Source organism: Natrix helvetica (genome assembly GCF_964273705.1).
Source record: "Natrix helvetica genome assembly, chromosome: 12".
Taxonomy (NCBI): domain Eukaryota; kingdom Metazoa; phylum Chordata; class Lepidosauria; order Squamata; family Natricidae; genus Natrix; species Natrix helvetica.
The window spans coordinates 21,238,285-21,251,661 of NC_138556.1; the positions used below are offsets into that span (position 1 = coordinate 21,238,285).

Genomic DNA, 13,377 nt, shown 5'->3' on the forward strand with positions numbered 1-13,377 from the left:
CGCCTGCCCCATAGCTCAGGGGTTTGGGGACAATGCTTCTGAAGGGAGGTTAACCACAGGACCGTGAAGCATGAAAGATTGTAAGGCAGCAGCTAAGTCCTCCTGGTTAGGAGATTCAGGGGAGGGAGAGTTTGGGCCCTCAGCTATGTTCCAGGGGGTGGGAGCATCCCCCATTCTCGGCTTTCTCCTGTTGGTGGATGCAGTGTGTTGCTGTGTTCAGGCAGTCCTTGCGCAGGGCCTCCGGGGGGGGGGGGGGGATGACGACGACCAGTGGCCATGGAGCAGCCAGACACGATCAAGAGCAGTAATAATGAGTCCAAGGGGCAGATTTGGGGCTGCTGCTGGAGGAAGGAGAGGAGGAGGAGGAGGCAGACTCTCTAATCAGACCAGGCTGGCTGCAATTCTGGGCTACCAAGAGCACCAAGTTGGAGGAGGCCAGTCTAGAGACTTGAGTGAGGATCAGGATGTTGTGTTTCCCTCCCAATGTTGGGTCCTATTGGGCTAAGCAATGTTCTTCCACCTTGTCCAGAGCCCAGAAGGAAGTACCACTTGAGGCTGCTGGCATACAACAGCATGGAGGAAGGCTACGAGGCAGACCAGACAGTCAGCACCCCCGGCTGCGTGTGTGAGTCTCCAGCTCATTTTTCTGCTGTAATTGTGGCACGTCCAGAATCTCTTTGAATTATGTGAATATTGTAAAACCTGAGAAAGGGACAATGGGTTCAAAACAATGGAGGTTAGCTTGAAGCTTTTCCATTCTGTTCCTTAGCTCCCGATGCCCCTGGTGTAAATGACAGGGCTCTAAAGGAAAGCCATGCAAGGCACGGGGCCTTGGTTGCTTTGGACTGCAGAAAATGTCACTGAGCTTGGGGTCCTCTTTGCTGATTAGACTTCTGAAGCTGAGCCTCTGGCCACTGTTGCTCTTCAAAAATGGTGGAGTCCTGATCTGCTTCCTTCACGCTTAGGCCATCTCATCTCTCTCTGCAGCTGTTCGGGACCGCCTGGTGCCCCCCCCTCCGCCCCCCCACCACCTTTATGCCAAAGCCAACTCTTCTTCCTCCATCTTCCTGCACTGGGGGCGGCCTGCCTTCACTTCGGCGCAGGTCATCAACTACACCCTGCGCTGTCACCCCGTGGGGCTGCAGAATGCGTCTCTGGTGCTCTATCTTCAAACGTATGTGAGCCCTCCTTCAACCTTCACCCGCTCTGTCCTCACCCTGCCCCCCTCTGAGGAACTGGCCAGCACCCCTTCCATTCACACAAGGCCGAATCGCTGTGGCTCCTGCGCTGGAAAGGCCTTCTCCACGCCTGGTTTTGGGGCCTGGTGGCTGGCCTGCATGAAGCACCAAGAGAGTTTCTCTTGGTTACCGCGTATTTAAACTGAAAGATCTCCTGCTTGGCGTTCTCTCAATGAGGACATTGGAATCTGCCTTTTTGGGGTATTGGTGGCTTTGCATGGGGAAAGGGCCACTGGCCAGCCCTATCACCTCAGTCCAGGCAGAGGAGCAACCCCGGGTCCTGACTGGGAAGAAGGGGAGCCCTGCCACTGTATGGCCAGCCCAGTGCTGCACCTCCCCTCCTCCCATGGCAAAGCTGAGATGCATCCTGCCTGTTGCACACTCAGCGAGGATTGCATAAAGCAGTGGGCAAGGATCTCCTGCTAACCGGTTCCTTCTGTCCAGGTTAGAGACTCACTTGATGGTCCAAGGACTGGAGCCAAATACAAAATATGAATTTGCCGTTCGGCTGCATGTGGATCAGCTCTCCAGCCCATGGAGTCCGGTGGTTTACCACACCACCCTGCCAGAAGGTAAGGAGGAGTCTGCTGCCTGGTGTTCTTTGACTGAGAATGTACTCCTGCCCACAGGAGAGCCTCTAGGGCTCTACCAGGTGAGGCCTCTGGAGCTCCAGAGGCTTCGCTGACAGCCTACCTGTGCCCACAGCCCCAGCTGGTCCACCCCTGGAAGTGAAGGCAACACTGATTGAGGAAGACACAGCCTTGGTCTCCTGGAAGCCACCAGCTGGCATCAGAACCGTCGTCTCCCGTTACACCATCCTGTATGCCTCCAGACAAGCTTGGATCGCAGGCGAGTGGCATGTCCTGCATCGGGAAGGTGAGTGGGAGCCTGCAGACTCTGGGTGCTAAAATTGGTCCCTTCCTCTTTCCCCAACTTTATGGCTGCTACATGTGTTGCCCTGGAGGCGGTAGCCCTAATCTGCTGGGCTGATGGCTTCAAGTGACCATCTGAAGCACAAGAGAAACCTTGACATTTGTTTGGAGAGCTTGCAAGGCTCTTCTTTTAGAAGTCAGGCTCCGATAATAAGGATGAGTTTGCCGATGTCTTCTTGGCCAATCGTAGATCTCACAGGGATCCTGCACAGTGAAGACTCTCAGGAGCAGAAATGGGCTGAAGGGCTGTGCCAGGCGCTGGTTATCCAAGGAGACAGAAATGGTTGGTACCTCATCATCTCCTCTCTCTCCTCCCTGCAGGAACAATAACCATGGCTTTACTAGAGAACCTCAGGGTGGGAAGTATCTACCTCATCAAACTCGCTGCATCCAACGAAGTGGGCGAAGGACCTTTTTCTAGCATGGTGGAACTTGCGGTCCTGCCAAAGGAGCCCTCAGAGGCAAACCAAAGACCAAAACGCCTGGATTCCGCAGAGGCTGACACAAGTGAGCCCCTGGCCCAACCTGCATGCGTCACACAGTCCCTCTGCCCCCTGGGTACTAGACCACTCCTCTCTCTCCTAGAATGGGCAGCCTGGCACATTGTGGGGTGGGCTTTCCTGCTGTGGGTGTCCCACCGAGGCCCCTGGGATAGAAGTGCCTGTTTCCTTGTTGCAGCTCGTTCTGGTTCTTACCAGTTGGACCAGAGGTCAATGACGGGCATAATTGCAGGTGTCTCCATTGCCCTGGTGTGCATTTTAGTCTGCATCCTTATCCTGATCTACCGTGGCAAAGCAAGGTAAATTTGTTGCACGCGTGTGAGTGAAAGGCTGGGTAGGAAGTACGAGGCCCCCTGTGCCAATGTAGGGTGTGCGAGTGCATCAGAGCCCGTGTACGCAGACCAACAGCGAATCCTTACTGGTAGAAGCTCAGGTTGTAATGGCCTAGCCTCAGGGATAGAGGGACCAGTGGCTCCTGGTCAAGCTCTTGCTTGGCTGCCCCATTCTGACAGTAGGCTGCTTGTGCACCTCTCCTGTCTCTTAACACCCTCCCACCATTAACTCATACGGTCCCAGGGAGTGGCAGATGGAGAAGGCAGAGCTTACAGGAGCCCTTGCAGTATCGGGGAGGGGGTGGGGGATTCTCTCCCCTTTCTTCCTGCCCCTCCGCCCATTGTCAGGCCTCCACAGCCCTCTTCATTCAGAATGGGGTTGCTGTGGATCGGAGCTTATCAAGCGGTCAACTTTCAGCTAGAAGGGCAGTTTAACCACTGATTTCCTTTTCCCCAGGAAAGCCGCCCCTTCCAAAAGCAGCCAGCCCAGCCCTGACCCGCTCCCTGGCAGTGGCAGCCAGTCTTCTACAAGGAACCCCGGAGGAGACAAAACTCTGCAAAGCCTGGCAGAGAATGAGCGATCTCTCTTGCCTAGGATTACAGGGGGAGGCTTCCTGGATGCCAAGGTACAAAGATACGTTTGTTTGCCCTTTCTGGCTCAGTTGCAATTCGTGAGGTGGCTTATAACAAAACAACTAGCTAACCCCATTGCAGAATCAAAGATACGGGAGAGATCTCAGGGGACAAGGCATTGCAGAGTCTGGGGGGCTTTGACCTTGTCCATGAAGGAGAAGACCGCTCTGGTGGACCTTAAAAGGGAAAGAGCAGGCTGCAAGAAAAGGAGGGGTCCTGGAACTAAATTTCCCACAGCTTTGAGGGAAAGGAAAGAAATAGAAAATGGGTCCTGAGCAGGAGTTTGCACCTTGATGTGAGAGCCAGTCATTGTGGCTTTCCAGTCCAATCTTGTTCCATCTTTGACGATAGGGGGAGAAATTTTAGCCCCCTCAGAGAAGGCTCGCAATCTGGGAGTCCTCCTGGATACGCGGCTTAGTTTAGAAGAACACCTGACGGCCGTGACCAGGGGGGCCTTTTACCAGGTTCGCCTGGTACGTCAGTTGCGCCCCTTCCTGGATCGGGATGCTCTGTGCACAGTCACTCATGCCCTCGTCCTTTCTCACCTGGACTACTGCAATGCTCTCTACATGGGGCTGCCCTTGAAGAGCACCCGGAGGCTTCAGCTGGTCCAGAATGCGGCCGCGCGGGTTGTCATGGGGGTACCTAGGTGCTCCCATGTTACACCCCTTTTAGGCGGCCTGCACTGGTAGCCGGTTGTTTTCCGGGTGCGATTCAAGGTATTAATTATGACCTTTAAAGCGCTCCATGGCTTAGGCCCAGGGTACCTGCGAGACCACCTACTGCCACCAGTAGCCTCCCACCGTCCAGTACGATCCCACAGAGTTGGCCTCCTCAGGGTGCCGTCGGCCAGGCAGTGCCGGCTGGTGACCCCCAGGGGGAAATCCTTCTCTGTGGGAGCGCCTTCCCTCTGGAATGAGCTGCCCCCGGAGCTCCGCATAATCCCTGACCTCCGGTCCTTCTGACGCGCCCTAAAAAGTTGGCTTTTCCAGCAAGCCGGCCTGGCCTGTTAATTTTAATTTTAACTTATTTTAAATGTATTGTTTTTTAAAAAAAAATCAGTTTTTTTTGGGGGGGGGAAATGGATTTAATCTTTTTTTAACTTTTGAGATGTGTGTTTTTTAATGTTGTACGCCGCCCTGAGTCTTTTTGGAGAAGGGCGGCATATAAATCCAAATAAACCAAACCAAACCAAACCAACTCTCTATGTACATCAGGTTTTATTCATGCATGGGTGTAAAGAGGAATGCCCTTCCATTTAGGATATCCTGTCCACTCTTCCCAACTTTCTAAGTTCGTGGGGAGGGATCCTGATGCAGGACAGCTGCAAAACCCTTCAGGAGTCACCTTGGAGAGGCTGCTAAAGCTGTGATGGGACTTATTTTGCCTTTGGCCCGGTCCTTACCTGTGTTGTGTTCCCCACGTTTGGTGGTTTACCTGCATTTTTTAATACTGGCAGCCACAGGTGGGATAGGTATCCAAGAAAGACAATTTTGTGATCCCTCACAGAAGGACCATGGCTCTCTCTTCCCTCCCTGGTCTGGGGGAGAGTTCTTAGGCTTTTTCTGTCTCCTGGCAGCAATGCAAGTTCATTTACTCGCAAAGGGGATTGGCAAGGGGGCTTTGTCCATTGCCTGCTTTCCCAGGAGTAAGTCCCATGAGGTTCAGCAGGACCTGTGCCAGTGAGAGTGTCCAGCAGTGTGTGGCAGACCATAGTTGACTCTTGGGGAGTGGACCTGGGGGGCAGGCTGGCCTTGGGCCCTTCTCCCTCTCCCTGAGAATAACAGAAGTCTCTCCTGCCCTTCAGGGTGGAACCGACCTCATTATAAACCGCTTTGGTCCAGTCATGAAGAAGAGAGCCCAGAAGAAACGGCTCTTCCTCCGTGGCTCTTGGAAGGAGAAAGCAGAGGAGGTGAGAGCTGCAGCCCCATTGACCAGCATAGGAGGAGGTCCACCTCCTGGGGAGATGGTGGCCTCTGCTGGAGTCCAGGCCTCCTGCTCTTTGCTGGCTCTTCCCCTGATACAGCATGCTAAGTGCCCGGAAAAGCAGGTGGGTGGGTGTCTTTTCTTGCATGTCCTTCTCCAGTGGTGGCAGCTTCAGGTCTAAACTCCCTGTGAATTTAGCTAAGACCCAACCCCCCTCCCTCAGCCTGGCAATACCTGGGTGAGAAGTCCATTGTGAGGTTGCAGCTGGGCTGCACCTGTGCATGAAGTTTGTGCTCTTGGACTGCTTTCCAAGAGATGGGGCTTCCCTTGCAGGCGTCCTGTGTGCCCAGCAGTCTTTGCCAAAGCAGGGGCAGGGCAGGCCCCTGAGAAGTTGTAACTGGCTTGGCAACGCACCTTTAAGGCACCTGGGCTTGTGCCAGGAGAAGTCACAGGGCCGTCCACTCCAGCTGGCATCCCGGGGGTCTCTAAACCCACAGCAAATACTGCTAGAACTCCCTTCTTTGATTTCTCCTGCTTCTTTGGAGAAATCTTATTCCCTTCAGCTCCTCAGTCACACAGGCTGGTAATGTGCAAGGACCAGTCACTGCACAGCCCAGGAATAGACACGAGCCCTTCCATTCCAAAGGCGGCTACTTGGCTAGGGAGGCGGGCTCCATTCGCAAAGTTCAACGGCAGGGTGGGTGGCCCGCTTTCAGTGGGAGCTGCATCAAACATCCAGCTTTTGTTCTTCCTGTAGGCCCCGAGGCAGCTGGCCTCAGCAGCCTTCCTGTACCGGTCAGGGGCAGCCATGCTCATTGGTGAAGAGCAGCAGCCAAGCGCCCGGGTGATCTGCAGCCTAGGAACTGACACAGAGCATTCTGCCAACAGCCAAGGCAGCCACGAGACTGGGGATTCGGGAAGATTCTCCCACGAGTCCAACGAGGAACTGCACCCCACTCCTGGCTTTGGGGCTGCGGACAGCGACTCGCAACCGACAGCCAGCTGTCCTGTCCCTAGGCCTCTCCAGCCGCCACTGGCTGCCAATGGCAATGGGACATTTCTCAGGGAACAATGAACTGGGAGGCCAAGCTTTCAATGGGATGACCGAGGACCAGCAGGCAACCCGTGTTTCCACTGCCTCTTTGTATTTTCCTTCCCGAGTGAATGTCCAGTGTGCAAAAATGTGAAAGGAGAGCAGGGCGGCCCTCCTCTCTGTCACTGGAGCAAAGGTGCCCCCTTTGCTTGGATATCTACCTCAGCTTGCCAAAGCAGACGCCAAAGGAAGCAACCGCACTACCTCATTTGCTTGTGTGAAAGTATTGCTTGTGGCTGCAGGACTGGCGATCCTGGCAGTCCCCACTCCTTTTCCTGAATGTATGGAGAGCAAGCGTGTGCCTGGGAGCCAAGGAGTTGTGTTGGGAAGCAGAGGGGGCTGCCCCACTGGCTTTGGGCAGAATGATCCCCAAAAGAGGGTCAGTCCAGGGGCCAGCAGGGCACAGGCAGCAGATAGCTCTGGGGCCATCCGGGGGCCACCCCAGATCCAGGGTCCCACCTGCCTTGTCAGTGCCGCCTTCTGGAGTCCACAGCTGGGGAGACGGGGGGGGGTGTCTCCGCCTCTGCTGCGCTCCCTTGGCCAGATGATTCCCCCAAGTGTTCTGGCGGTAACGGTGCCTTCCATTAGATAGTTATGAACTCACTGCTTGCCTTACTTGCGAAGTTTCTCTGGAGTCCAGAACGAGGCCTTATGGGTGCTCTGTAGGTTGCCTTGGGGATCCCCCATTGATTTCCTTGGCTGGTCCTGAGCATGGGAGCCCATTAGCCTGGGACATGGTCCCCAGGCCAGTGCTCGGACGGAGCCTCTCTCCCCTAAAGGCACAGTGGCGCATCCTCTTGCTTCCCACACGGCTCTTGGTTTATACTACCTCTTTTTAAAATTATTCTAGTGTTCTTCTTTTCCTGTACTCAGGGTGCAGTTTATGACTTTTAAGCTGCCTTGCGTGTTGTAAGGCAAACTGACAGGGTATCTCGTGTTTTGTTCTGTTCTGAAGTTAGTGAGTGAGCGAGTGAATGAGATGGTGAGCAAAAGAGAGAGGGGAGCGAACCGGTGATTCAGCCGGTAGGAACCCACCCCTGGTCGTATTCTCCAAAATTGTAAGCTAGCTGGTACAGTTCCCTCCTGTTTCCATTTGGAAAAGATTTGGCCAAACATCCCAGATGTGACTCCCAGGTGGGTTTCTTGCAGGTGACAGGAAATGTACATTTAGGACATGAGGCTGGTTGTGGGTCTGAATGGCAGTAGGCTTCGTGAGAAGACCAACAGTCCCCCTCCCAGCTTCCCCTGCCCCACTTCGTCTTGCAAGAGCCCAGAGGCTGCTGGGTCAGCTGAGAGCGTTGGCCAGTCCGACACTGTCTTTTCCCCCATTTGTCTGATGCAAAGGCTTTAAAGACAATAATAATCTTGTACCAAAGAATGTTCTGTGGAAAGGAGAAGAAAGCTTCATATTTTCCCCAAAAGACAATTGAGATAGTTAAAAAACGCAGCATCAAATAATTTTAATGCCTAAGTAGATATGGACCCAAAGGAGCCGAGAACCAAATGGAGATTAGGAGTGGACTGGGTGGTTTTATAAAGTGATCTTTCGTGCTATTGCTGCTAGAATTGTTTTATAAAAGTTGGAGTAAGGCCCCCGGCTCCAGTGACTTTTGTTTTCCTTTTCTTCAGCAGTTCTATTAAGCAGTAGAGAGAATATTTCTGAATACCCATTTATACTTGTTGAAGAAAAGGAAACTTGCTTGCCAAAGATTGATTGGGGGTGGTGGTCTTGTTGGCCAGTTCTCAGCCTGCCCTGCCACCAAATGATGTCTGCTTGAGTGAGCAGCTTGCTGATTTTCGTGGCAATAGCCTTCAAGGCCCGCTGCGCCCTTCTTCTCCAAAAACTTGTTTGCTGTGAATATTGACAATTTTGGAGCTCTTCTGGGGACGAGGAGGCAGCACCAGGGCATTCTAGTTTCTGGCGGTTGGCAGCTGAAGACACACCCCATCCCTTGAGCCCTTTGGCGGAGCCCCCAGGGTGGAGGAGCCTGCCCTTACACAGAGATGGGGCTGGAGCAGAGGCATCCTGGCCCAGGAAAGTGCACTGATGGCCTCCTGGGGTCTTCCGCTTTTCCTGTAGAGGGTCCTTTTCTCCTGAGTTGCCAGAGTGCAAGCTCAAGAGAGGGAGTGAGGGAGGGGGATTTGCAAGCTGGAAATAGTTTGTGTCCAAAGTTGCAGAGCAGCAAATGAAGAAAACCAAAGATATTTAAGGCTACCTCGACGTAGAGGCCTATGCTAGGTAGGTAGGTGACCTTTCTTTAGTTTGTTTTTGTTTTGAATTAACATTATCTTTTCAGATGTTCCCTCCCCACCTGTATATGGGGCTGTGTGTGTGTGTGTGTGTGTGTGTGAATGATCTTTCCTTCATCACAGGGCAAACCTGGGCTAGCGTGGGGTGGGGGTTGAGGGTGACTCTCACAAGAAGGACACTTTTGGGACCTATGGATGGTTCCTAGCAAATGGTTTCTTTTCTTCCATCTTCTTTTCAATCTAGGGGGACCTAAGGGGCATCTGCCCCCATCAATTCCCCGGGACATCCAAGAAAGCATTTGGAAGCATGACCTGACCCTTCTAGTGCATATGCTCAGCTTGTGCCATCAGCAACCTGCATAGGTGGAGCACCTGTTTCACATGGAAACATCTGTAAGCAGGTCCTCCATTCTGAAGAGCGATAAAATGCCCCTTGAGTAAAGGCCACTTTTCCAAGTATCTGTTCAGGGCATATTGTCCATGCAGTGCCAAAAAAAGAGCCAGGTCAGGTGCACGAGGTGTCTGTGTGTGCAGTTTGCAGGACTTTGGGCAGCTGAGTGTGGCTCTCCCCCCAGGCATCCGGGGGACCTCCTGACCTGTATTGGGGGGCACAGTTGAGTGTGTGGGCTCGGCCACAATGATCTGCAACCATTGTGCATAAAGCATGTGCTTTGTGAACCTCACCAGTCATGGCAGGTTCGGCAAACCTTTCCATTCGTTTGGGAGACCCTTATCCCAAGTTTCAGGTTTAAGACACCTGTCTTAATTTTGTTCTGAACACTCTCCTGAAATTATTAATCTATTTAGAAAGAGTTTTATGCTTTTCCATCTCCTCCTCGGGATGCTTCGGAACCCTAGCTGGTTTCATCAACGCAAGATTTGCTCAGTTTTTTTCTGTGACACATTTCTTTGGGCACAACTGTTTTGCTGCTGCTTTTACTCTTCTCAAGTACCACCCTACCCCCAAAACAGGGCAATGAAGCCTCAGGAAAAAGGGGTTACAATGGCACCGCCAGGGCATCCCCTCACACATTGGGTCTGCCTTGCATCTCAAAAACGGGTGGCAACACCACCCAACTGTCGCTTGCACCTTGGGGTAAAGCCCTGAATTCATTTTCCATCGATTAGGCAGAGCAACTAAAACCAGAGCAGGAGGCAAAGGTTGTCCCTGAAGTATCTGAAATCAATCACATCCGGATTCTAGTTGTGCATTGGAGCAAGTGTGAAGCTCATCACTAGGGTGTACTTTGCTGACTCCTGACTCTTTTTGGGCAAGTTGACATATGGACCTTCCACCAAGTGGGAATCCCCCCCCCCCCCAAGCCGTCTCAATCTTGTCGCTGCACACACAGAGCAGCTGCTGCATCAGGCCTGGCACTTTGCTCAATGGCTGTTTAAAAGACATTTGCTTTCGTGTATTCTTGAAGATGTGAATGAATTGCCAGTGGGGAGTCCAGTCAGGTTTTTTGGCCAAGGCTGTTCTGGCTCTTGCCACTCCTGCTGTTTTCTTGAAGGGCCGTCAGTGGCTGGCTGGCCAATGGAGGAATCGAGCTGAATTATATTAATTTTATATTTGACTCAGGGGATCAGCTCTGTGAACTTCATTGTGTGAGGACAGTTGGTGACGGTCTGATAATGAATGTACCTTTTAAGATACTTTTTTTTTAACATTTTGCTTATAATATGCTTTTTTTAAAAAAACCTTTTGATAGCATAATGAATGTTTACCTGTGTCCTTCCTCTTTCCTCTCATCCCTTCCCAGGCTTGTCCTGATTCTAGCACAAACGTCATGCCAAAAATGAGTAGAAATTTAAATGCCAAAATGTTTATGAAACTACTATCTTACACAGATGGATTGCACAGTTGAAATAAAACTTTCCTGTAGTAACCTGCGGCCTGTTTCCCTCTGAGGGCTCCTCTTTGAACGGTGGGGCCCAGGCGAGAACAATCGGGGTAGGACCTGCGCATCTGGCCAGGGAAGGTCGCTGGGACGCCACTGACCTCCAGTTCTGACCCGTTGACGGGAAGCGCCTCGCTGGCAGGCATCTTCCGACACAGCGGGCAGGCAGGAGTTCTCCGGCCCGTGGATAACGGAGTGCTTCCTTGGGTGGGGAGCTCGGGAGGAGCAGCATCCTCCTCCCGGGGACACCCGCCCACCCACCCACCAGCGGGCCAAGCAGCGGTAGCTGGCGGGGGCGGCGCGGGAGGAGAGGTGGCCCGTGCAGGGTCCGCCCCGCTGGCGGAGGGGCCGGGCGGCACATCGTGGTTGCCGGTTCGATGGCTGCTCAAGAGGCCTTGAGGTGGGTGCCGGGGAGCGGGGAATGGGCGGCCCCAGAGCGACGATACGGAGCTTGCGCTCGGCTCTTGCAGGGGTGGACGGCAGCCTGGAGGACTTGGAGGGAGCCGTGCTGCAGCTGAGCAGCACCGACAAGAAGCAGAGCAAGGGCGGCCCGCAGGTTAGCTGGGGTACTGGACCGCTTTCCCGCCGGGCTGACGCCGAGGGGGCAGGAGGCGGGTGCTGAGCGACGGTGTGGGGGCTCAGAACTCTGCTCTCGCCCCTCGCAGGGCGCTCCCTTCCCCGCGCCTTCCTCCGAGTACGCCCCGCCGCCCTGCCCGATCGCCGAGCATTTGATCGCCGCCAACCCCTTCGACGACAGCTACGCCACCGCTGCCTATAAGCCCGCGGGGAGCCACTATTTCGCCGGCCCTGCGTACCTCGGCTTCCGGGGCTACCACGCCTTCAGGATGCCGCCTCATCTGCTGCCCCGAGTGGCCTTCCTGTACGGGGTGCCCACCTTCTTGCTCCATCACCAGCCGTCCACCTTAGGCCGGAGCCCGGCGGGGGCGGCCTTCAGCAGGGCTGCGGCCGACACCTTCGGGCCGCTTGAGAACGCGGCGAGCTTCGGCCACCAGCGCTACTACAGCGCCAGCCATGCCCTGCCCGGGCCCGGGCCCGGCCGGCCTTTCCGGTACAACCCGGGAGAAAACTTTGGCCACATGCCCTCGCAGAACACTGGCCCCAGCCCTCCGTCCTCTGGGCATTTGGGGCCCGGCCCCAACCTGGCCTTTGGCAGCTCCCTGACAGAGCCCTACCACTCTTATGCTCCCGGGCCAAACAGCTACTATAATCAGGTGAAGGCTTTCCCGACAAGCGCCATCCCCCTTCTCAGCAGCACCACCCCACCTCGCTCCAAGCAGAGGAGGTGCTGAGCTCAGGAAACGTGGATGTAAAGGCCGGCGGGCATGGGCACATCCCAGTGGGCCCTCCCGAGGGGGTCCTGCCAAAGCACACGGAAAATCTGAACAGTTCCCATGCGAATGGGACCCCCATTATGCTCTGCCTGCCTTGTGGAGGTCCCGAGGGAAGCAGCTCAGAGAAGGGTGTGGGGGGCGGGGGGCAGCAAAATCCCGCTGCAACCCCCCCAGCACGGCCATGTGCTCTCTGGGCCAGTTTTCCCATATGGGATTTGTACCCACAAAGTGAATGATGATCAGGATGCCATTCTCTGTGAACCCTTCTGTCAGAAATGGTTCCACCGGATCTGCACAGGCATGATAGAGTCGGCATATGGTCTGCTGACCGCAGAGGCTTCGGCAGTCTGGGGCTGCGATACTTGCATGGCAGTCAAGGATGTGCAGCTGATGCGCACCAGGGAAATGGGACCACCGGCCCTGAACACGGATGCCTGAGCAAATCCCCTCTCCACATGGTTTGTGAAACTACTTCTTTCCGCACATTTTGTTATCTGCTCAAGTGCATTAAGCTTTCATCAGAAGAACCTGTGGAGATGCTTTCTTCCTGACTGTGAGGTTTAGGCCTACCAAAGGGCTGATTTTGTACAACTCTTCATCTGCTGATGGAATGCAGTGGACAAACCATAATGTCGCAATATATTATTAGTACCTTTTACTGCAGGGGTGGGTTCCTGCCAGTTCTAGCATCTTCTATAGAAGAGGTTCCCCAAATCTACAGTGCCGTTTAGAACCGGTTCCAGCTCCCTCCCCCCACCTGTCCGCACATCATCAAGATGAAGAGCCAGAGGAGGAATTCTGGGAGTTGAAGTCCACAAGTCTTAAAGCTGTCAAGTTTGAACACCCCTAGGGTTTTTTTCCTAAAGGGTTAGGGGGTGCAAGGGTCTTGTAACTTGACAGCTTTAAGACTTGCGTGCTTCAAATGCCAGAGTTTCTGAGCCAACATTTTGGTTGCTAAGCAAGAGCGTTGTTAAGTGAGTGTCACCACATTTTACAAGTTGGCCATGCCCACCCAGTCACATGGCTGGCAAGCCACTCCCACCCAGTCACATGGCTGGCAAGCCACTCCCACCCGGTCACATGGCTGGCAAGCCACTGCCACACCTACAGAAGAGGTTCTAAAAAAATTTGAAACCCACCACTATTTTACTGTCTTACTCTGTTTCTGCGCTTTCTCCAGGTGAAATGACAGAAGGTTCATCCCAGAAGGAAAGCAAAGC

The 13,377-nt window shown here is 53.9% G+C and overlaps 2 protein-coding genes across 2 annotated transcripts in view; both read left to right on the forward strand.

Moving 5' to 3' along the window:
* PRTG (protogenin) overlaps positions 1–10,793 on the forward strand; it is a 35,621-nt gene extending 24,828 nt beyond the window's left edge. Inside the window, exons 12-20 of the mRNA XM_081965029.1 lie at positions 530–625; positions 988–1,174; positions 1,683–1,810; positions 1,944–2,114; positions 2,492–2,677; positions 2,849–2,969; positions 3,460–3,628; positions 5,443–5,547; positions 6,319–10,793. Coding sequence (XP_081821155.1) covers positions 530–625; positions 988–1,174; positions 1,683–1,810; positions 1,944–2,114; positions 2,492–2,677; positions 2,849–2,969; positions 3,460–3,628; positions 5,443–5,547; positions 6,319–6,636 — 1,481 coding nt within the window. The 3' untranslated portion in view covers positions 6,637–10,793. The remainder of the gene's footprint in view (positions 1–529; positions 626–987; positions 1,175–1,682; positions 1,811–1,943; positions 2,115–2,491; positions 2,678–2,848; positions 2,970–3,459; positions 3,629–5,442; positions 5,548–6,318) is intronic.
* Positions 10,794–11,226: 433 nt separating this feature from the next.
* Positions 11,227–12,266, forward strand: PYGO1 (pygopus family PHD finger 1; the record flags this gene model as incomplete). Its single annotated transcript, XM_081964516.1, has 2 exons — positions 11,227–11,361; positions 11,471–12,266. The coding sequence occupies 2 exons, from the start codon at positions 11,227–11,229 to the stop codon at positions 12,113–12,115; spliced, it is 780 nt and encodes a 259-aa protein (XP_081820642.1). The 3' UTR covers positions 12,116–12,266.
* Positions 12,267–13,377: the final 1,111 nt, after the last annotated feature.